Source organism: Natator depressus, chromosome 13 (assembly GCF_965152275.1).
Source record: "Natator depressus isolate rNatDep1 chromosome 13, rNatDep2.hap1, whole genome shotgun sequence".
In the NCBI taxonomy this organism is placed as follows: Eukaryota; Metazoa; Chordata; order Testudines; family Cheloniidae; genus Natator; species Natator depressus.
In genome coordinates this window covers 15,898,117-15,922,764 of record NC_134246.1, presented here as the reverse complement: position 1 = coordinate 15,922,764, position 24,648 = coordinate 15,898,117, and the positions used below count along the sequence as shown (strand labels likewise).

General features: G+C 40.1%; 1 protein-coding gene across 3 annotated transcripts in view; it reads right to left on the bottom strand.

The window, feature by feature from the left end:
• Positions 1 to 24,648, bottom strand: part of ADNP (activity dependent neuroprotector homeobox) — a 43,451-nt gene that overhangs the window by 6,213 nt on the left and 12,590 nt on the right. The window contains exons 2-4 of one of the 3 annotated variants that reach the window (XM_074969992.1): positions 23,074 to 23,232; positions 2,070 to 2,182; positions 468 to 560 (exon numbers count right to left, since the gene is read on the bottom strand). In XM_074969992.1, the coding sequence (XP_074826093.1) occupies positions 468 to 560; positions 2,070 to 2,182; positions 23,074 to 23,110 (243 nt within the window). In that variant the 5' untranslated portion in view covers positions 23,111 to 23,232. Of the gene's footprint in view, positions 1 to 467; positions 561 to 2,069; positions 2,183 to 20,628; positions 20,646 to 23,073; positions 23,233 to 24,648 lie in introns of those variants that run through there. The other 2 variants (XM_074969991.1, XM_074969993.1) reach the window with 2 other exon arrangements.

The window sequence follows — 24,648 nt, the reverse complement described above, 5'->3', positions numbered from 1 at the left end:
AGAAAGCAGCAGTTGGATTTATTCTACTTAATATTTTTCTGAATTCATCATGAAAACAGATGGTGGAACTGAATTAGGGAGAGGTGAAGCAAATCTTGTAGAAACAGTCTGTACAAATAGTTATACTTTTAACTAGAGGGATGGTGAGTTTGTGCTGAGCTGGAAAACAAGGATGGCAACTTTTTTTTCTTCTTCTTAAACTAAAGAATAGAACAGGTGCTTAAAATTTCTCAACAGTGAAGTTCCTCATTCAAATAACTGGCCCTCAGCATGTTTAACCCAATCAAGACTAGGATTATTACTTGTACAACAAAAGCACCCTTCTAATAATCCTTTAAGTAGATTATAAAAGCCACCATTAAAACTGGTAAAATACAACAAAAGAAATTGGTATAATTGTGCAAAACACCATTTGAAAGTTACTGCCTTCAGGATCTGAGGTGAGATTCTGTGGAACCATTACTAACCTGATTTTTTGTAAGCGATGGATCCCACAATCCTACATCTTCCCATGTAGTGTTTTTCAAATAAAAGTCATTAGGTTCAAACTGCTTAAAATCCTGGAAAAGGGTGGATGGGAAGACAGAGAAACATCAAAAACAAAAACCGATTGCTCCCCATTAATTAACTCATGAAGACACCCACACAGCCCTGTGTCCACCAAGAACTACCCACAAGTAGTACAAGAGATCATTAACCAAGGGAAAATTTCCCCTCATGAAAACTGTAAAAATGCATCTTGTACATTTATTTCAAATAAAGTTTCCCTTGACCAAAAAAGGTGGGTTCCCAAAGAATTAGCGGTTCCAAATAAGCAATTCTGAAAAGTACAGGCTCAAAGACACTAAATAACCGAGGGCCAAGATTTTCAAAAATAAAATCCTGAAGTCAGTCCAAGTCCGACTTTCAAGATTTTCAAAAGTGTTCAGCACCTGACAGCTCCCACTGAGATCAATGTTGAGTATTTTTTTAAAATCAGATGTGTGTTTAAAGATGGACAACCGGTTCTATTTTTAAAAACTTTGGCATAGGGACTTAGGTGAAGTTCTTAAAAGCACCTTAAGTCCCAAGTTTTGAAAGCACCTAAGGTACTCTTAATCCCAAAGTGTGACTGAAAGCCAATGGGACTCAGGCCTAAATCACTTTTGAAATTTGGATTCAAACTCCTTTGGAAATTTTACCCGGAAGCCCATTATTCAACCCACACTTATTCAAAGTAATTGACCCCAAACAAAAAGGGATGAACACTCATTTTATCTGGAACAACAACATGAAGAGGAGGAGCTAGTTTAAAACTAGAACAAAACGCAGAAGGCTACTACCTATAGGGTGCTGAAGAGCCATAGAGCAGATGAGTGGAAAGGTGATCATACAGGGTATTCATTTCAGGAAAAAGGTTTTTGATAAGCAATATCTTAAAGTTTGTCAGTAAGATTAATAGCAGAATATGTCTTAAATATCAACTTAAGCCATTATAGAAGGCAGTCCTTAACATGGTAACCCATTGTTCTGCACTGAAATACCTGTAAAAATCTCAGTTCATCTCTTGGCCCCTGGGACAGCAGGCTCTAAGGCCTTGTCTAGACTAGGATTTAAAGGTGTCATTTTACTACAACAGCTAGCACCTGCTAACACATTTTAAAAGTCTAGCACAGACAAAGCCCACTGCCTTCAACACATGCCAAACCAGACAGTTAAAGCCCAAGCACATTAGCTAACACTACACCTTTACATCCCAGTTTAGATGAGGCTTAAAAGTGTGCGACTTGCTTCAGCAGCAACTCCTAGTAACCATTTAAGAATGACTCTTCTAGATGGCAGTAATTCTGTAACAGAACCCCACAGAACTCATTCTCATCTGGAGGTCACAACCCCTGAGGTAAAGTGAAGGGGTAAAACTGAAGGTCCTTAAAGGTCTATCAGAAACGTATAGGGACCCCGAAAAAAATCTGATGTGGTGGTAGCTAATACAATGTTTTTATGAAATCTCTATAATAAATATTTCAGCAGAAAATTGAATCCAAGTGCCTCAACTCAAACCAGAAAGCTAAGTCAGATGTCATACTTACTTCTATATGTTCTTTACAGTATTCCAAACCAATATCACTAAGTATTTTTTTCACAGTTTTCCGGGCTTTTCTTAAACTGCCAAGGTTGTTGACAGGAAGTTGGAACATAGTTTCTATTGAAAAAGAAAGTAATAAGGGGAAAAGAAGTTTAAGTCAAAATATGTTTGGTCTCATGAAGAGCTGCATTTTTAATTCTCAGTAATATATTCTTACTTCACCCACATCATGGAACATAAAGAGCTGTCACCATTTCTTAAGAAAAACTAGTACATTTTCTCTCCGGTTTGTTCTTAAAATGAGGTGGGCTGTGAAAACTAGATGTTGTCAAACTTTAAAGTGAACACTCAACAGAAGAGTTGATGCAATGACTGCTGAAAAGAAAAAAATCGAACCAAGCAGCACCTGGGGACAACTTTAAAAAATAATTTCCATTTAGTGTAAAATTTACCTACTGTGTCAAAGCTCTTACAAATTCAGTCCACTCTTTTGTGCATATGGATACTAGCTCATCTGGAAGTTGAGAAATCAGGGCTCCAAAGAATTTTGTTTTTTTGAGAGACTTCTTTTAAATCAACCTATAGCAGGTTTCTTAGCTATATATCCAACAGCAGGAAAGTGAACTGGTTACATGTTCAACGACATTTCGCTCAAGATTTTGGGTAGCCCACACTGCGCTCTTAGATACACTTAAAATTTTTAAAATAACCCTATCACATCACCACCACATTGTGATACGGAGTCAGGGAAAGAACCTCTGTTCTCACAGAGAAGTTTCTGGTGCAGAATATTGAGCACATTGGGTTCAGTGCTACTCCATTTTCCATATATCTGAGTTTGATTTGATTTGAGTGGTTGACAAGCAATTAAAGATATCAGTAAAGACTGTAGTCAGCAGACTTCTTTACCATTAAAATGTGCACTGAAGACTTTACTTAGAGTCCATTTCAGGGTTCTATGTTTCTCTTTCAACAATTGCTGAGGTCACCAACCACCTAGAGTAATGCAGTTTGAGGCAATCAAACACTGAGGGGGAGACAGAGCGCCCTACACTGAGGTTGTCACAGGTAAATAAGGGAGAAACTATTTGTAAATTAATTCTAACTCCATTGTCTGTTACTGGCTGGGAAAGTTTATGAACTAATTTTCAGATCAACTGTAAAAAGGAAAGGCTAAATTTGGTACTTTTGAAGCTACAGAGATTCCTGAATTCCCTAACAACCAGAATTAAGAGCTCATCCAACCCACAAGGCAACAGTTAGATCCACAGCCTCAGCAGGTTTGTGGATACTGGAATCCTCAGTTTATGTGCTGTTGCTATCACTGTAACAGCAAAGGATTGCACAACCATTAAGTCATATCCTGAAGTACAACAATGGGGCATTTGCACTGGAGGATGGTAGTCGTACAAGTGGTAGAAATCTGAAAAATGTCTCTTTTCTTCAGACATTATAGATACCTTTTCTGGGTACTAGAGATTAAAGGAAGTGTACCCCCACCCTTTTCTTTTTTTTCAAGAAAAGAGAATTTCATTTTTTTTTTTTTTTTTAAGAACTAAGGAATTATCAGAGGCGAAGAGCTTGTTTCAGTGAACTGTAACAGTAATGTTTGTTGTGACTGGAATACTTTAGAGGGCTAGCAGGTTTCACTGTTGGTAGCTATTATCTAGATACGCTGTGTGATTAAGTGGAAAACAATTCAATAAAATATTATTTTGTTTGAATGACACACATTTCTGCTCTTGTAAACTAATAACCCCATCATAGGGCCAAAATCTATCCCAGCTCCACTAAAAAAAAGTAGTGTCATTTTTAACCATGTCACTTGGCTTTTGATACATCTGTAGATATAGTTTTAACTCTTGCTCATCTTTACTTAAGTGTCATCTCTGGAATTTGAGATGATTCCTAAGTAAGGCTAAGTTTTTGTCACACATATTTTTAGTAAAAAATTCACAGAAGTCCGTGACCTGTCCCTAACATTTACTAAAAATACCAGTGACAAAATGGGTAGCCTGGGCAGCTGGGGGTGTGCAGGAAGGAGGGCTGGGAGCTCCAGGGTCCCCCTCAGCTGGCGGTTCCAAACTGCATGGGTTCCCACTGCCGCCCGCAGGGGACCAGTGGGGATTCCCCCTGTTGCCAGGTCCTCCCTGCTGCCCCCGGGGGGGGGTTGGGGGGGCGCGGCAAGGGAGCAGCATCGGGAAGCTGCGGGGCTCCCCACTGCCACCCACAGAGGCCGGGCAGCTGCCTGCCTCCACAGGTGGCAGGGACCCTGCAGCTCCCCACCAGTGCTGGCTGAGGTCACGGAGATCTTTCGAAGTTATGGATTCCGTGACTAAATCGCAGCCTTATTAATAAGACGCCTACAAAAATACTATTTAAGAAATAGGTTCTCTTTTAATTCTATCATAAGATCAGTACCAATTTCTATTAAGTTATAACAAGACTGACAATGACATTTTCGTAAACCACAAATGTGTGTGGACTGTGATTACAGAACTATAGTTAGGTATCTGACAACCCTCTTCCCCCCAAACCCTCACCACACACTCCTTCCAAAGTTTGCTTCTTTTGACTGTCTACATATTGGCCTTTTCAGAAAAATGTCCTGGTATTTACACTGGTGCACCAGCTGTTAAATCAAAGTCCAGACAGCCTCCAGCACCTTGCCTACACTAGGGCTCCCATTGTTAACAACACTGCTGGTGGAGCTGAATTTGGCATTAGCAACGGTGTGAAGTTTTTCAGAAAATAAACCTAGACTAGACAAGGTTTCCAAATATATAAGTGCTAGTGCAGGTCACTGAAATCAATTTCACAAGCAGCAAACATTACTGGCAGCAAGTGCTGCTAGCCAATAACTGCCTCATTCTTAATTAATTCAAAAATGGCTCCCAAGAAAAAGCTGTGGATTGTCACACTATGTAAGTTTCCTATTAATACAATTTACAGATTATGCGGGAACCAGACCCAATTTGCAGAAAACTCTATGGTAAAATTTCAAAAAAGTGTCTAAACCATGGGAAGTGGAAACATTTTCATTCAAAAACTAATATAAATAACCCACTATATTAAAAGGTAAAAAAGCAAGGACATTTAGTGTAAAGATAGGTTTCAGAGTAGCAGCCGTGTTAGTTTGTATCCGCAAAAAGAAAAAGAGGACTTGTGGCACCTTAGAGACTACCAAATTTATTTGAGCATAAGCTTTCGTGAGCTACAGCTCACTTCATTGGATGCATTCAGTGGAAAATACAGTGGGGAGATTTATATACACAGAGAACATGAAACAATGGGTGTTACCATACACACTGTAAGGAGAGTGATCAGGTAAGGTGAGTTATTACCAGCAGGAGAGCAGGGGGGAAAAAAACATTTGTAGTGATAATCAAGGTGGGCCATTTCCAGCAGTTGACAAGAACGTCTGAAGAACCTATTCTTGCAACAAAGCCCGTTGCAAACTGTGTCCACATATCTATTCAGGGGACACCATCATAAGGCCTAATCACATCAGCCACACTATCAGAGACTCGTTCACCTGCACATCTACCAATGTGATATATGCCTTCATGTGCCAGCAATGCCCCTCTGCCATGTACATTGGCCAAACTGGACAGTCTCTACGTAAAAATAAATGGACACAAATCAGACATCAAGAATTATAACATTCAAAAACCAGTCGGAGAACACTTTAATCTCTTTGGTCACTCGATTACAAACCTAAAAGTGGCAATTCAACAAAAAAACTTCAAAAATAGACTTCAACGAGAGAATGCTGAATTGGAATTAATTTGCAAACTCAATACAATTAACTTAGGCTTGAATAAAGACTGGGAGTGGATGGGTCATTACACAAAGTAAAACTATTTCCCCATGCTTATTTCCTCCCCCCGTCAACTGCTGGAAATGGCCCACCTTGATTATCACAACATAAGGTCTTCCTCCCCCCCTCCCCCCTGCTCTCCTGCTGGTAATAGCTCACCTTACCATACACACTGTAAGGAGAGTGATCAGGTAACACCCATTGTTTCATGTTCTCTGTGTATATAAATCTCCCCACTGTATTTTCCACTGAATGCATCCGATGAAGTGAGCTGTAGCTCACAAAAACTTATGCTCAAATAAATTTGTTAGTCTCTAAGGTGCCACAAGTCCTCCTTTTCTTTTAGTGTAAAGATGTTTGCCTGTCTATAAATATTTCTACTGTGTTTAAAGTGTTTCAGGGATGACAGAGTTAACTCACTTGTAAAGAGTATTAGCAACAATGGAATGACAAGGACAGAATGAAAACATAATACTAATGGTCTATTTTCAAACCACAAACAAGGAAATTCAAAGATATTTCAATAGACTTTTGTATTTAATTTCCTCTAAGTAACACGTTTAAAGAAAACCCTAGTAATAATACTACCACAAACATCATGACTTGTTTGACATAGATACTGTGTAAATTCAAGTGGATCAACTGAATGCTATACAAGTTAAGATTATTGATGTAGCTTTAGAAGATTTAAATTTGAATGAGACTAAAGTACTAAAACAATTTCACTAAAGTACTTATGTATGCACAGCTACTTTTCAGAAGGTACATTTATTTTTAAAAAACAACACTAAAACTTCACCCTTACATAGCACTTTAATTTTAAGATCTCAAAACACTTTACGAACATTTAGTGACAGCATCCTGAAGTATATCTATTTTACAACTGAGGAAAATAGAGACCAAGAGGTTAAGTGACATATCGATGGTTTCAACAATTTAGTTACCAAGTTGGGAATGGAAGACGGGTGCCCTAACCAACCTATAATAACTAGGCAATATTGCCTCCCATTAAAATCAAAACCTTTCCCATTATAATTACCCAGTTAGATTATCCTAGTCCATTCCTCATAGAACAAGATGCAGACCAAAATAACTGCATTGCTACTGGCATCTTTGATTAGAAGCCAAGGACTGAGTGGACCATGTTTCCTAGTCCTTCACTACTGTGCTGTGACACTCCGGGGGAGGAGGGGCAGAGGAGAGTGAGAGCCCGGAGAGAATCCTGAATTATTGCCTGTACTGTACCTGTTCTGAACAGGGGATTTCAGTTGCCCACTGTTGTGAATCCAGCATCTTTCACGAGCAATGAATTTACTTGTAATTTAAAGTAACAAATCTTTTTCAGTGGAGTGTATCTGTTACTAAGAGGGAATCTGACCATTCAAAAATTAATTGCTCAAATAACTGAAGTCAGCCTTAGTGAATCCTATTCACCCTTTTGCAATTTTTTTTAATCATGGTAAAGGTGTGGAAAATAATTTTGTGCCTCAGCTGGTAAATTTTCATTACTATTTTACAAGACTGATTCAAACTAACTAGTTATTGTACAGAAGTCTGCATTCAAACCCTTGATTCATTTATTACTTGTTAAAGTAAATTCCAAGTTGGTCCACAAGGCCCTTTCCTCTTTCAGATCCCTCCTTAAGACCCACTTCTACAAAGACGCACACAAGAAAGGTAACCATAACATTCAGCTATTTTTAAAAATATAAGAGTATCTTGAACCATTATGCTGTGCATTAGGCTTTTCTGAATAGCCACATAATATTTTGATAGTCTCCCATCTCTGCCACCCCCCACCCACCTCCCAACGTACAGGTTGCCCTCTTTTTGTAGCATCGTGTCCCAGTTTTTAAAACTCTTTTGGTCAGAGACTGTGTCCTCTTATTTGTATTGTGAAATGCTTAGCACATTTTTGGGTGCTGTAAGATTATGCAACTTAGGCCAAGATATAAACCCATAAAAAGAATGGTAAGTAATGTTTCATAGTGGAAATAGGTATTTGCCCTCTAGGTAGAGCTCTGTGAATGAAACATAGTAATAGTATATATATTTGAGAACTCATGCAATATATTTAATATTAAAAGTAGCATTACATGTAATTACTTCCACAGATGAAACAGAAGTCATAACTAAAAGTCCTAGGTGTTTAAGATACGTAATGTGACAATAACTATATTTTTTATATCATCATTGAAGCAAAATTCCTAATATGGCTCAGCTTTGAGCCAGATATATTAAAAAATAAATATTTTCCAAGAGCTATTCAAATTGTAGACTTGTAATTTATACCAATAGGGCCAAGAAATGAAGTGACACTCATTTAAGAACTGTAAAGTGTGAGAATTAGCAAAGTTCTACTGTAACTGTTTTCAAAGACGACTAAGACTGATAGCTTATTTTTTCCACTTGGAAAAATTGCCATTACGCAAGAATTTCAACTAGACCAGTGGTTTTCAATCTTTTTTCATTTGCGGACCCCTTTGGAAATCTTAGACCGTCTGTGGACTCCCAGAGGTCCACAGACTACAGGTTGAAAACCAATTAAGTAGTTGGTTGACTAAAGCCAATGGTTAGTAGGGTCGTGTCTCATTTCTAATTTCCCAATTACCTTCATTTCCCCCCTTATTTTTAGTCTTTGGTTGAGTGAATTAAGTGACCCTAACATTCCTAAAAAGAAATGGAAACTCTGATTTGCAATGCATTCTCTTGGTAGAGTTGCTAGGAAACACCTATAGGCAAAGCCTTTTTACATAACCTGGCTCGTAATGGACCTTAGATTTGTGATTCTAAAGAAATACCATTAGCTGGAATGCAAGGAGGCATTTCATTTATTTTTCAAAAATTAAATGTGGCTAGAGAGATCACCACTAACATTTTTGAGGAGTTCAAATTGGATGGGACAGAGAAGAGAAGCTGTACCTTCAGAACAGGAATGCACTAAAAAAAATGAGTTCTACAAAGTCCGAAGTCCCTTTCCCTCCCACACTCTGCCAAAGAAGTCAGAAAACATGATTTGCAATACTAATATTCTGCAATAAAAAAAATGAAGACCAGACTTACAATACTATTTCATACAACAGTGAGAACAGGTTATTGTTCTTATAATGCATGTATATTTGCAAAGCAAAGTTATCCTTTGCTTAAACTGAAGAAATTGTTCTCTCTCTGTACCCCCGAGTTCTCATTAACTGCACTTGTATTAAGGCAAAAAACGATGAAAGAGCAGTCTCCGAATTTGATCAAGAAATTACACATGGCTCCAACAGCTTTTTCCCATAAAAAGAATCAAAAGAAATAAAGCAATACTGTTCTTGACAGAGTCACTAGATATGGTGCACATATCTACTTTACAGCAACTTCTTCATACAGTTAGATGTCTGCACAGTCTGCATCATACACACCAAAGACTAAACGAAGTAACATAGTAGGACATGGGTAGAATTTGACTGACCAAAACTGACAATGAATTTGGATCCAGACAGATGAAATCTTAGTAGTAACTTTACACCGTGATTCTAACAAAATCAATGACTATCTGAGTTACATGTGTAAGGACAGCAGACACTGGAGGGCATTAAATTTTCTGCAAATTTTGTTATATTCTCTAGAATCTAAGATTTCATTTAAAGAGCATCTAGTCCTGACTGCAAAGAATTTTTTTTCACACCATAAAACAACTGCTGTAGAGTCTGCTGTAAGGCAGCGAGACAAACGTCAAAAAGGAGTAAGTTTTATTTGTTAATAGGGCATTTATTTTGAAGCTTAATTACAATCATTTGAATGCCAAGCATTGTTAACTGCTTCATTTCTAAGGAGATCAGCTATACTAAATTAGTCTGCGAATGCCAATTAACAGAAAGTATATCCTGCTCCAAGAGCATGAAGTAAAGAAAACTGGTACTAGTTATGGGTGGGAGGAACAATTAAGAGATCTTCATACCACTTGAACCCTCTTTCTGTCAAGGTTACTAGTGAAATCCAGTGGATATAAAAAAACCTGTTCTCTCAGAATTCTACCACCCATCTCCAAGAATACAGAAATCTCATCAGGTCTCAGATCTGAACTGACTTCCTTTTACAAGGAAGACCAAATGTGCCCAGAACAGAGAAGTCCACCTCTAGTACCTGAAAAACCAAAATTTGTAATAGTCATATTTGCCAGGAAAACGTTCCCCTCTTGGAAAAGCTTGTAGAAACTCTTCTGCCAGAAAGCCTGTTTTGCTCAGCGAATTGCCTTAGAAAGCTGAATCCACCTGATCCTTAAAAAAAAATCCTCCTTAAAAATGGAAAGCCACTGCAGATTGAAAAATCTCCTGGCTCTAGTCTAAATGAAAGGACACGAAGGCCTGGTCTACACTACAAAGTTTTGATAGCAAAAGGCAGCTTTTGTCAACAAAACAATGAAGGTGTACACAGTACAATGCTCCTCCCGCTGACAAAACTGTCCTGCTTTGCCAACAAAATAAAACCATCTTGACGAGAGGTACAGAGCTTTTTGCGGCAAAGTTAGATCGACAAAGCATCAATGCAGACACAGTTTCATCGTAGTAACTGGCTTTCAGGAGGTATCCCACAATGCCCACTGTGACCTCCCTGCTCACTGTTTTGAACTCCACTGCCCTGCATCAAGCTATATGGGCATGCACCCCTCCCCTTTCAAAGCCCCAGGAAGTTCTGAAACTGCTCAGCATGGAGAACTCACACAGCTACTGCCCAGCTGAGCATGCCAATTCCCAGCAGCAAACACACTCCTGCCTGGACTACAGGGGAGGGGGTGGATCTCCTTGGTCAGTGGGGAGAGGAGACTGTGGGAGAACTTGGAGGGAATCACGGAATCAAAACATTAATGCAGAATCCTGCTCTCCCCAGCACTAGGCAGCGACAGGCAGGCAGGGCAGGCTGCTGCTTGGGGGTGGGGGGGGAAGAGACTTCTGTTCAGAGCCAAGGAGGAAGGCAGACTGTCCACCTCCCCCTGCTGCTGTACCGGTCTACCCTGAGCTGGGTGAGACGGGGACACCAGTTGTCTGTGCACCAGCTTCTGCCACACGATTGGTTGCTTCCAGTTGGTGTTTGAACTTAAAGAGACAGTGTGCCAACACACTCACTGTCCCCCGTCCCCCACACAGTGTCTCTCACATACACATACCTCCAACCCCAACACACACACACAGACACTCTCCCAACACACCCTTCCCCCCACTCACTCCCCCTTCAATTGAAAAGCCGCTGCCAATCTAGTACCCATGGAATGATGGGATTGAGAAACCATCACATGATGCTGTACCTGCCCCCATGAGGCATTGCAAACCCTTCCCAAAACACCCTGCAGCCAGGTGCACAGTGGGATAGCTACCCACAGTACACTGCTCTCTGGGTCGATGCAAGAGCTGCTGTTGTGGATGCGCTCCACCAACACAAGGAGCACAGTGTGGACACGCAACAGTGATTAAATTACAGTGGTCGCTGTATGTTGGCGTAACTTGTGAGCACTGAATCACCAACATTAGTTGAGAGCCACAAGGAACCTCATACTGTTAAGGCCCATGATGGCAGAGAAAATGTACTCAAGCAGCTTCAGTGACTACATTACTCCACACTCTTCTTGCAGAGCTTTGAGATGAGAAGGCATAAATGGTGAGGGTTCAGAATGAATCTTACCAAATAGCTGTTTAAGCATGAAATTATTCCAGGACCTGGATACTCCTTGCCCAACCTAAAGCTCCTGGAAAGGAAAGATCTTGGAAATTGTCTGCACCTGGCATGTGGGTGGTGGAAACTGTCCTCTACTGCCCTTATAGAGCCTAGATCTAATGACTCCTACCAGGAAGCTCTACTATAGGCCGCATTGACTGGTAATGGTGAAGCAGCCTGGTACTTTGATCTGCCAACAGAAGTCAGCACTGTATCTTGACATTCTGGGCTGTTATCCCAGTAAGAGCAGAAGATACCCACAATGAAGGCTCATATTGTGCCACAGTAGCTGTTGCACTTGGGCAACACCCTCCTTCTCCCCGCTTATCATTTTAGAAGTTAGAAGAACTGGAGGAAAAAAGAACATTAAAAAACTGCACTGAAAAGCCAAAAATGAGAGAGATTGCCTTTGCTGTTTTCCTCGTCAGCAAAGGCAGAGCAGGACTGAGAAGACAAATAAGGAGGAGTGCTGACGGGATAGAAGTAGCGTAGACTTTACACATTCATTGGATTGCCAATCCCTACTCATTAAGAAGAAAAATATTTATCTGATTAATAAATAAATAATAAATAATAATAATAATAATAATAATAAAAATATGCTTGTATAGAGAACTCCTCATCTGTAGAACTCAAAGTGATTTACAAAGATAAGTAACATTACTCCTCCCATTTTTAAGATGGGGAAATTAAGTAGAGAGAGGTGAAGTGATTTACCCAAGGTCACAGAACAGCTGAGAACAGAACCTCTAGTCCACATTTGATGGACCACACTGCTTGTTCATTTTACCCTGTTTTACTGGCAAGCAGGATACAGAATAGATTCTGCCAGTCTCCTGCATATTTTCACACTGATCCTAGTTATTCATGCACAATAATTTACAATGTGGTAAGTAAATATTTAATTCAGTGATCCCCTTTGTATTGAAATACCATGTACCCCTTATGCACACACACAAAATGTGTGGGGTGCAGGAGAGCCGGTAAAAATCTGCTGAAACAATTCTACTGAAAGATTCCCTAAACATTTCTATCATCCCTAGTCATCAACCACAACAGTTAGATCTGCCCATAGGCCAACCTATTTAAGTTTATATTCATGATTTAACTTGCAATTTGTGCCAGCTCCTCCATTTCTTTTTTCTCTGCCTGTTCTAGATTTCTGTCCCACCGACAAGCACATTGAGAAATCCATGCTGATGAATTCCAGTTTCCCTAAGTTTTCCTTGAAGGAACCAGGTTACACTAAAATCCACATTTAAAGGCTGTGCAGAACACTCCAGACTGGGAAAAAAAAAAAAAAAAAAAAAAGGATGCTTAAACAGAAGTATGATTTTACTTTCCTTCTGGTAGTACCTTTATTTATATCTCTTTGTAAAACCTGTATTACCCCCAAAAAGATCCTGAGAACCCTATCTCTACAAAATCCTGAATATTAATGAAACTAAGTGGTTTGGTGACAAACACATATTGATCTGGATTGTGTTTCATAAACACGTAGGGTTGCCAACTTTGACTGAAGCTATTCCGGGGGATTATTTTTTTCCAACATGACATAATGTCATTTTCTTAAAATATCCTATTAAAATCTCCCAAATTGCTTTCAACAGTCATCGGGAGATCGATGCTGATTCTGGGAGACTCCAGGCCAATCCTGGACAGCTGGCAACCCTATACACCGGTCACAGGTCTACTATAGAGTTTTGCTAGTATAACTTTCAAGTTACTCTTCCATGGTCAAACAACAAGCTGTGACAGAATTGGATGTGTCTACCAAACTGTGAACTCCATTTGCTATTCCAACCTTCATTTAATAATGTACCCTTCATTTTGGATTAGAACATCCATTTTGTATTAGGGACAATGGCTGACAAGCCATCACAGGGCAATCTAGGGCCATCAACTTTCATGGTTTTGCACTAGTAGTTGAAAGACTATATGACAGTGAGTACTTGTGGCACCTTAGAGACTAACAAATTTATCTGAGCATAAGCTTTCATGAGCTACAGCTCACTTCATCGGATGCACTCTTATGCTCAAATAAATTTGTTAGTCTCTAAGGTGCCACAAGTCCTCTCCTTTTCTTTTTGCGAATACAGACTAACACGGCTGCTACTCTGAAACCTGTCATATATGACAATGGACTCTACACTGAAGCCTGACTGAGGGCTGGTCTACACTGGGAGCTAACATCAGCATAGCTCTCTCTCTCTCAGGGGTGTGAAAAATCCACAACACTACGATGTAGCTATGCTGATCTAACCTACAGCGTCTACAGCTTATGGAATAATTCTTTTGTCGACCTAACTACCACCTCTCGGGGAGGTGAACTGCCTATGCAGACAGCAAAACCCCTCCCTTCGGTGCAGGTAGTATCTACATTGAAGCGCTACAGCAGTGTGGCTGGAATGCTGCAACTGTGCTTCTGTAGCAGTTTAAGGGTAGACATACCCTGGAGGAAGGCTGGAATTTCCCAGCTGGAGCACACAGGCAAAAAAGGGCAGTGGCTACTGCAGTGAGAGGGCTCTCCCTGAGCAAGAGGGTCATTCACCACAACATGCTGGAAGACCAGGCTCGAGAGAGAAGAGGATGCAGAATGATCAGTCTTTCAGGCTAGGCAGACCTGACTTGACTCAGAAAGGGTTACATCATATTTTTATTGGGGGGAGGGGAAGGAGTATCTCAGGGCTAGTTGGGATTTTGCAACGATCACTAACTCTCTAGTACTTTAAGAGCGATTATGGCTAATAAATTCCTTTGATAAGCCTATATTCCTTACTTACCTGACACATTGTCCCTGAAGGAGTTAATCAAGAAGCTGAGCATGCCTACAATGAAATGGAACTCAGAGAGCATGTATAAGCAACTGGAGTTGCTGGTTTTGGAATTTATAGCAGCCAGGCTGGGGAGCCCCACATCCCAAGGAAGGGTGGCAGAGACAGGGTCTGAACCTGGAAGTGTCCCATAAGAGACCTAGAGCTAAGAATAGCGATTCTGGGGGCTTAGAAGCACATGTGATCCAGTGGCTCAGTCTATTCACAACAATCTGGTGTCTGTCCAGCAAGGGGAACTGGGCCAGCCTGTGACATGGGGTGAATTGTTTAGCTATAAATTAGTTACTTCTCCTTTTGAAGGTGGCACCCAAACTCCTGAGTACTTAGCTAATGGTTGCAATAAGGTCAACTGATATTGGGGCTAATACAAAGCCTGTTGTCCTCAATGGGAGCCTTTCCAGTGCCTTCAAAGGGTTTTAGACCAGACCTGTTGTAACTCTGAACAGACCTCAATGGAGGATTACTTTTGCTTCACTGCAAAGTGACCTTAAACATAAATTTCACACAATGCAGCATTTGGGGTACAATTCCTAGCTCTCTGCTCTTACAGTTTTATAAGCTTGTCAACCAAACTATATCAGAAAAATTATTAAAATGGTGTGAAAAATATTGCATAACATCTTTAATTACTTTGTGGATCACAGGGAGGTGTGTACACCAGGGCTCTGAACAAAAACAGAATTATAAAAATTGTGGAAGAGTTTTGCTTCATTGCCAGAGGAATTAACAGTATGAATACCCTAGATGCAGAAGACCACAAAGTTACTCCACTTTCTACGGACACATGACAAGAGCAAAAAAGATAAAAAAAGAGCTCTTAGTAGGCAAACTGAGTTTACTCATAAGAGGAATTTTAAACCAGTCCTGTACTCTTCATGATACTGGCAGCTCAAATTCCTCATTTAAGTATTCTAGTATTTAGATCTACTCACTCTTCTGCAAACAGACCCCAAGTGACCTTCAGCTCCTCTTCCTGGCTCTTTAAATTCCAGATGAAGAGGCAGCTGCAGACATGTAGTGGCCATTTTAAAACAATCTAAACTGTTGCAGATTGCACAACCTCCTCTATTAAGTTAATTTACTTTTCTTTGCCTGGTAACTTTTAAACCATATGTTAGCCTTTAACAAGAATAATCACCTTCACTGTATGGTATAAAACTGTGAATTTCACACCTCCAAACTAAGGTAGCTATGTAATCCAATCCCCTTAGCAAACCAGGTACCATGTGACAGTTAGCAACCCAGACAATCACTTCAAAGCAATGGAAAAACAGAGGGTTTTTGCAAGACTACTAGGAAAAATACTATGTATTAGAAAATGTTAACTAACACTATGTGTTAACACTCAGTATAGACAAGGACTGAAAAGTCAATGTTTTACACAGTATTAGAAAACGCTAATGGTTTTCCTTGGAAGGTAAAAGTCCCTTGCTTCATACCTAGAGCCCCATTTTCCACAAATTCAGAACAAAACAAAACATACAAAACTAAAAATGAAAAACTCATCCATCAGCAGTAGCTCCTGATGCTTCTTTCCCCTGGGGCTTTGTTCGGCTCCCCACTCAAGGTGTGGCAACGTGGAGCACAGGGTCACAGCATTACTCAGGTTTGGTCCAGCTGCCTGCCTCTCTGTCATGACAAGGGGTAGTCAGACAAAATTTAAGTGATTGGCATTGCAACCTGGTGACAGAGGGACAGCTGGCCCAAACCTGAGCACAGCTGCGATGCATGCGTCAGGCTGCAATACCCAGAGCAGGGACCAGCCCCAAAGAACTGCTGCTGCTGTGGAGTGAGTGTGGGTCAGGTTCACTCTGCAACAGCCCCCGGGGCCTCCCAACCCTCTTGGGTGTCAGCACACCCCCCCCCGAATAAAACAAAGTAACAAAATTCCCAAAATTCTGAGAGAGAGAGGGGATATTTTTAGAGCCTCATGACACTTTCTTTTATATATACATATATTACACCCTGACATTTTATTTCTATCTATATATCTATAGATAAATAAATAAAAGAGTGTCACAAGGCACTAAAAATAACCAATATTCACAACCAGAAAGGTAAGAACCCACAGGAATGCATGTGTCCAGGGAATGTACTCCAAGTTGCCACAGGTGCTTCTTTCTCACACAAAGGAGAAGAGGAAAGAGGAAGCTTCACCACATACCCTCTTGCTAAGAAGCTTCCCTCTTAATTTAATCCCAGAATGAACTAGTTTCTACTCCAGAATGAGAAAAGCCCCACTTTCCAGCTAGTCTACAATAACCAGGCCTTTTACAGAGAAGAATCTCTGAGTCCATCATCTCTGTTACTCCTGTACAGTCATTTTATAGACTCTGAATATAATCAAACTGAACAGAGTTTCTCTATTTCATAAGAAAAATTGCCCCTTGAGGTTGAAAAGTGACTATTCAGAGAATACTACACTTCTGACACTGAGCAAATTTTGTCACTTTTTAAAAGAGGACAATATTTTCTCTGACCTGAGAACTTCACCCAGTCAGGTGTACCTGAAAAACAGAAGAATGAGAGACTGACATTTTTGAAAGTTATTCAGAAGATTAACTTAATAGTGGTTTGATGATCCAGGGCTTCATTGCCCTTAAAGGAGGAGACATTTTATATGAGTACTGTTCTATACCAATAAACACAGTAAATTATTAGTGTCCATAATTCCACGATCTTTTCAGAAATGTTGTGGTAAGACCTATAAACAATCACAAAGGGATAATTTTACAAGAAACCATTCCTGCACAAAGGAACCAAGATAACCCAAGCTTTTCCTCATGGTGAAACTATCACTTCGTCAAAGCATTACTAATCCAAAATTTTACCATCTCCTCATTAATAAGAGGTCAGTTTATGTCACTTGGAAGACTACAATTACCAGCATATTTGGAATTGCCAGATAAGCTTCTACATGTATGAACCTAGACATTCCAGCAAGTTATCTGCACATCCAGAACTTAATTTGCAAGGAGCTACTTCGCGAAAGAGCACTTTTCCCAAAAAAAAAAAAAAAAAAAAAAAAAAAAAAAAAAAAAGTCCTTTAAAGCACTATACAAAAATTGAATCTAAGAATATTTTACTTCTATTTAAAAATCTCAAATTTTGAAATACCGAAGCGTTAGATACCCCAGTGCTTTTTAAAATGGACACTGAAGTATTTGCCCAGTACGGAACCAAACATGCCTTTTAAAATAAATAAATAAATAAATAAATATGTAAAGTCAAAATCACTGATAAGTTTTCACTCCTTTCTTGTGTAGCTCTCTTTGGCTGTCTCAATCCCTTTGTGATTTCTGTGCACCATAATTCTAAATTTCACTACACAGCTGCCAATGGAGCACAGACTAGACTGACTGGAAAACAGAATTAATCAAGAAAAGGAAGATAACAAGGAAGTGCTGTTCTGACACCAGAAACCAAAATTAGGAAGGAAGAATGAGAAAGAAATAAAAAGAGAGCAAAGGGAAGCAACAGAATGTAAAGCAAATGCATGAAAATAAATGTAGCTTGAGTACATTTATTAATTCATAGTGGTACTGAGTTTTCCTGGCAGATGGTTCCCAGAGCTGTGCATTTGTTGCGCAGGGAAAGCCTTCAGAGTGGGGGTTGGCAAGGTGTCAGAGAAAAGTACTGTTCGGGCAGAATATTGCCAATTAATTAAAGAAACAAGTATTTTTCAAGTCAGTTGTCACAGCAAGCAACTTTCCTTACCCTACCCCTACAACTCAAAAAAAATTCAAGCCCTCTAACTTAGCTCAGGGGTGGGCAAACTACAGCCTGCAAGCCGTTTTAAGCCAGCCCGCAAGCTCCCACTGGGGAGCGGGGTCTGGGGCTTGCCCCACTTCGGCGATCCAGCCAGGGTGCCAGGTCAGGAGCCGCACCATGTGGCTTGGCACCGGGTTGGGGTCCGCACCACACAGCTCCCGGAAGCAGCTGCATGGCCCTGCACCAAGGGTGGGGGGCCACTCCACATGTAGGGGCCGGAGAAGGGACATGCCACTGCTTCCGGGAGCTGCTTGAGGTAAGCGCTGCTCAGAGTCTGCACCCCTGAGCCTCTCCCCACTTCCCAACACTGATCCCCCTCCCACTCTCCAAACCCCTTGATCCCAGCCTGGAGCACCCTCCTGCACCCCAAACCTCTCATCCCCAGCCCCACCCCAGAGCCCGCACCCCAAACCTCTCATCCCCAGCCCCACCCCAGAGCCCGCACCCTCACCCCCTCCTGCACCCCAACCCCAATTTTGTGAGCGTTCATGGCCCACCATACAATTTCTATTCCCCGATGTGGCCCTCAGGCCAAAAGTTTGCCCACCCAGGCCTCAGCTAGTTTATCTGGAAATAGCTAATGCTATAATAAAATGTTCTGTACAAGTTAAAACTAGTATGATGCCATATTTAAGGAAAAACACAAAATGCAACGTAATAGCAGCAATACTAGGGTTTCTCACCTACTTACGACTTAATCTCAAATGTTAAAGCACAAATAAAAATTAAAGGCAATCACTGATTTGGACATTACGGCTGAGGTTTTCAAAGCTGCCTAGACAATTTGGATGCCTAGCCAGTGGCTTTGAAAATCTGAACCTAAATCTTCGGCCCTAAGTCAATTACTGTGAAGACAGAAAACTGGTAGATAATGAGATGGAATTTAATTCATTTCTGACTTCCTGTCTTTCCAAACTATCACTGCTGTGTTACTATTTACTATCAGTTGAGAAGGAGTATTGTTCCATGGATGACACGTTAACATGAGCCCTCCTGAAAAGTGTTTACTGTTGTCAGTATCCCCTAGGTAGCACAGAAGCCCACCAGTCCTGCAAGAATAAACACAGCAACATCCAAAGCTGTAAAGATGAGAGCAAATAAACATCCAACTTACACATGATACCATCCCTTTATCAAAGGGCTCTATATTTTGAAACAGCAGAGGATTTAAACTGATTGAGTATCGAACTGAGCACTCCAGAGGGCCAGATTCTCCTCAAGCTCAATTCCTTTGCCAGCTCACAAGTGCAGAGTTGGGATTTTATTAACGTTGCAAGTCATTTTTATAATACTGGATAGAAAGGAAAATCACATGAGACTTAAAAAATGTGATTTTAAACAAGAGGGAAGCAATTTCTTGCTTATCTACTGTGCACTGCTATTTATTTCTACCAATTAAATGGATATTTTATGAGACACTGCAACACTTCTTAGACTCACCATTTAAAAATACTGAGCCTCTTAGATAATTTTTTAAAGTGTACACTGGTAACTTCACACTAATTTTTATAAGGACAACTTCCCTAAAATGCTATTTTCCCTCCCCAAAATTGAGGCTGCAACATGAAAACCAATAACTATGCTTCTGGGTGACACTACAAATTATATGTATATAATTTTGACTCTTTCCATGAACATATTTGGGTGATCCTTCCTCTCTATGCTGTGACTATTTTACTCTTGTACAAAAGTATGGAAACTTTTGAGCACTTCAGTGACTTGGATTAGTGTGATGAACTGCAAAAGAAAGTGTCAGATCTGTCTACACACAAGAGATGGGCAAGTTTGCAAATACTTGTATGCCCTAATAGTCGTCTCTGCCACTGTGCTTTTTGGGAATAATGCAAAGCGTAATCTGTATGCACCTGCACTCAAACAGCCAATCTTGTACACCCTATTAATGTAAAGACAACTTAGTCGGAGTTGGAATAAGTCCCATCCTATTTACCTAAGAAAACATGTTTTTATAAGCAAGTTATTGTGTTACACAGGAAGAACAAATCTGACATTTCCCTGGGATGCACCATGACATCAAGCTGTTTTTGACAATAAGAGGCACCACTATAACCAAACTTTTTGAACAGATGGATTTTTATTTGGAAGCTTGTCTCCCAGCTTCACATCTAACATATTCGCAAATATTTTAACACCTGCATTTTAAAAGGTCAGAACAGCAAGAGAGACCACAGAGAGAATTTATACTACTACAGCTATACTAAAAAGACCTTGCTCTAAATCTTTACACATTTTGAAAAAAGTCTCAGTTTTGCTTTTCTAGTTGCAACTCTTCAGCTCCATAATCCAGCTGTGGCCTAAATACTCAGTGAAGACATTCTAGCAGGTAAAATAGGTGAATTATTAGGTTCAACATTGGATGCCCAAAGTTAAGGCCCAAAACTAAGTGCAACTCAAGCAGTTTAAAATATAGTCTCTATGACCCTCACCTTTAATATGGAGGTGCAGCCCATGGACACTATTGGTTTCATGCAATGTTCCATCTTGTTCCACAACCACTCCTACAGAGAAAACTTGACAGTCTATTATTTCATAACAGACCCTAATCTTGGAACACCTCCCTTTTCCTGTGCAAAAGTATATTCCCTCTACTTGAAGTCCATTTTCACTTATCCTTCTAGATGAATTGTATTTAGTTAAATCAGTTGTAAACTACTCAGGGCAGGAGCTTTTGCTGTGTCTGCAAAGTGCAATGCAGACTATACCATTGCAATGCAAACATTCAAAAGGTTATATACCCCAGCTGATCTACGTTAAAGGGGAAAGACCTCCAGATTTTTATAGTGAATTTGAAAAAAGCCTACCACTCTCTCACATATTAGGTATTTCACATTATGTAGTCTTTTCCTGTCATCTCCACAACAGCAAACACATACTAATCCAGAGTCGGTGGGGGTTAATCAAAAATGCTAGTGACAAAGGTTTAGCATACCAAGTCAAGCATAATTGAAATGGACTAGCCAATACATTATCTATATAGAGTCTACTGTGTTTGTAGGATGTCTGTCTTGATGATCTACATAAAGCAGAGGTAGGCAAACTACAGCCCGTGGGACCGTCCTGCCCAGTCCGAGCTCCCGGCCAGGGAGGCTAGCCCCCGGCCACTCCCACGCTGTTCCCCCTCCCCTGCAGCTATGCGGCAGCACGGCTTGCACCCGCCCAGCTCCCAGGCTTTCAAATAAGCCTGTTCTGCCACTCTGAGTGGCAAGTGGGGGGGGGCGGGGGGGGGGAATGGGGTTGGATAAGGGGCAGGAGGTCCCGGGGGGCAGTCAGGGGACAGTTGGAAGGGTTGAGGGTTCTGAGGGGGGCAGTCAGGAGGTGGACAGGGGGCGGGGGCCAGGCTGTTTGCGGAGGCACAGCCTTCCCTACCCGGCCCTCCATACCGTTTTGCAACCACGATGTGGCCCTCGGACCAAAAAGTTTGCCCACCCCGACAAAGTCTGATCTACATAAAAACTGGTTTGTTGGGACTTGTCTACACTACGCAGCTTTTAACAACAAGACTGTGTCGACACAGTGTAAATGCTCTGTCGGTATTTTGCCAACTTTGCACTTTTGCCAACAAAATACTTCCAGCCCCAGGAGTGGCATTACCTTTGTCGGCAGGAGCGCCACATTCACACTGCCACTTGCGTCAGTAAAACTTTTGTCTTTCTTGGGGGGGCTTTTTAAAGTACCCGTAAAAGACAAAAGTTTTGTGGACAGCGTCACAGTGTAGACAAGCCCTTGTTAACATCTATAACAACTTCCAACTTCACTCAAATCAAGACGTGGAGAGAGGTAATCTCTGTTTACCAAATTATGTGCATTTTTCTATTAACTGATTGTGCTACATTTCACTTTGCACCTCTCCTTTTAGTAGTTTCTCTATTAGGTAGTTATTTCTCAAAAAATACTTAGCACAACCAGTATTCAATCAGCATACAGGACAAGCATTGGTGCAATTCTCAAATTGCAAATCTTTAAAACAGATTTAATTTCTCCATTGGTTGTAAACCAGCACTACATTATTGTTGTTTACTAATCCAAACTTTATTTATTCAATACAATTTTCAGTGTACTTTATCTTTAGCATTTCATCAGTACTTTGATTTTATTCCAACAGATATTATGAAGAAACCTTAGACTAATCTAAATATCACATGAAACTGAATAAGGCTGCTGTAAAGGTTGGTAGAGTTACTTTTTTCCTTCTATCCGTTTGGAAAGTAATTTTTTTTTCCCTTTTAAATAAGTGACCTTCTCTCTTCCCCCTACGTTCCTCCCATTATACAGAGCCCAGCTACTCAGCATACTTTTCAGAATAATTTATGTAGAAATGATTGAAAATGTTTTTAAACATTTCATTTACAAGCTTCCAATGAGTTCTAAACAATGAAGTTGTCATTTAAAAGTAACATATACCTTGTAAAACTAAGGAATAACTTCACTTAAAGGGACACTCAATCACATTTTTCTCAGGATTATTTTATCTACGCATTACAAGTGACAGCTAAGTTTACTATACAATTGAGATGAATATATTTCTTCCAGTTTTTTTACTTTGTGCATGACAGTACTTTGACAATCAGTTTCACCATTTACCTGTATAATCAGCTTCCCCTTCCGTGTGTGTTTTTATACACAAGAAGAAGAGAAAACATTTTGTAAAGAGCCAGTAAATTAACTGTAAAACCAAGAAAACAGTCAGGGTGACTCAAACACAGGTGTGGTACCTGAAAATTTACTTTTTTTAAATGTATCTAGATTTCAAGTTGGTGTTCCTTTAAGTGTAAAATTGCCGATTTCTACACATTCAGCCCATTCCCTCAATTTTTTTGCCCATACTTCAAACTCTTCCCATTTCTATTCAGTACATATTATGAGGCATTTACCTCCAAAATTAATGGTGCTTGGGTGTCTCAGACTCATTGGGCAAGTTTCATGCAAAAGCCTCCAAAAATAATTCTCCTTGCAGAACGCCCACCTCAGCGATTATATTACACCTACTGTGTGAGGCCAAAGCCCGGACATAGGAGAAGGCTCATATCCTGCTGTACAAAACAAAGTGTTAAAGACAAGAGATAAGAATGTAATACGGGTAAGTCTTACATTTATAAATTATGTTTCATCATGAAGGACTAATGCCCATTATGAATCATACATACAGGTATCACGACTGAAATAGAGGTACTGCTAGAGTTTAACCCAGCAGCCTTCCTTCATTAGCAAAGTTTCAAAACATTTTAGCAGGTTTTAAATTTTAAGCAAAAAATTCCTCTAGTTGACACTATAGTAGAATATTTTGATATTCAGAACTCAATTACCCAAACTGGAATTCCACCAGGATACCAGAACTAACACTGCTATTCACATGCCATCTTTCGATCTCACAAGCAGTTATGGCTTCCAGTTTTACATCTCATCTGAAATACAGCACCTTCAGCATGACAGTGCCTCTACAGCCATGATTCATTCCTGATGAAGAGGTGAAGTGCCACCTACTGAGTCACCAACTGTACCTGTTTTCTCCTTGGAGGGTTTCCATCCAAATACAGACCCATCTTGCAATCTAGGGTTTTAGGAGATCATATAGCCCAGGGTAATACGGCTGTCAACCACAACCATGAGGAAATATATTCAGTAGGGCAGATTCAGATGAGCAGTCTCATTCAGGTTCGTATCTGCTGGTACTAAGATGTGAAGCAGATTATCCTGGGTGTTGGAATGTATTAGACTATGTTCTATAATCCATTTGCTGCACTTTAATTCATCTCACTCATTCATGTTAATAAAAGAATCAATGTACTTCTATTTTAGGCAGGTTTTGAAGCAGAACAAGACAGGTAACTTCAGTGTAGGGAACCAGGAGTGAACAAATCCATCAAAGCTTCCAAAATATCTTTTAGTTGACCATTAACTTATTAGAGCTTTTCAGACAGAGGAGAAAAAGTTTACCAGATTTTCCCCATGAGTTGTTTGATTCAAGTGATAATCTCATGGATTTCAAAACTTTCTGACAACATCCACACCCTAATAAAGTATTGGCACCACTACAGGAACTGGATTAAGTTTCTGGAAATTTGTGGACTAAGTTTATTATGGAAATAAAACTTTAATGGGCTGATATGACACAATATAATGTATTAAATACATAAGTTTAAAGCAAAGACTTAAAATTTAACTATTGTTTTAAAAACCTCAGAATTTACATTCTAAAGAAGAGATTTACATTACATACTAGTAAACTGGGCTATTGACTAAGATTGGGGGAACTGAGTTATTTTATTTGAAAAATATTTTTACTATAAACAATAAATTTATTTCCCTGCCATACTGGATTACTTTTCTGACAGAGGACTGGACAGAATGAATAGTCAGTCCTTTGCATTTCTGTCAAGTCCCGATCACTTCATATTCCTCTCTTCCACCTGAAGACCAATTATATAAACTACCTGCCTGGCTGAGGC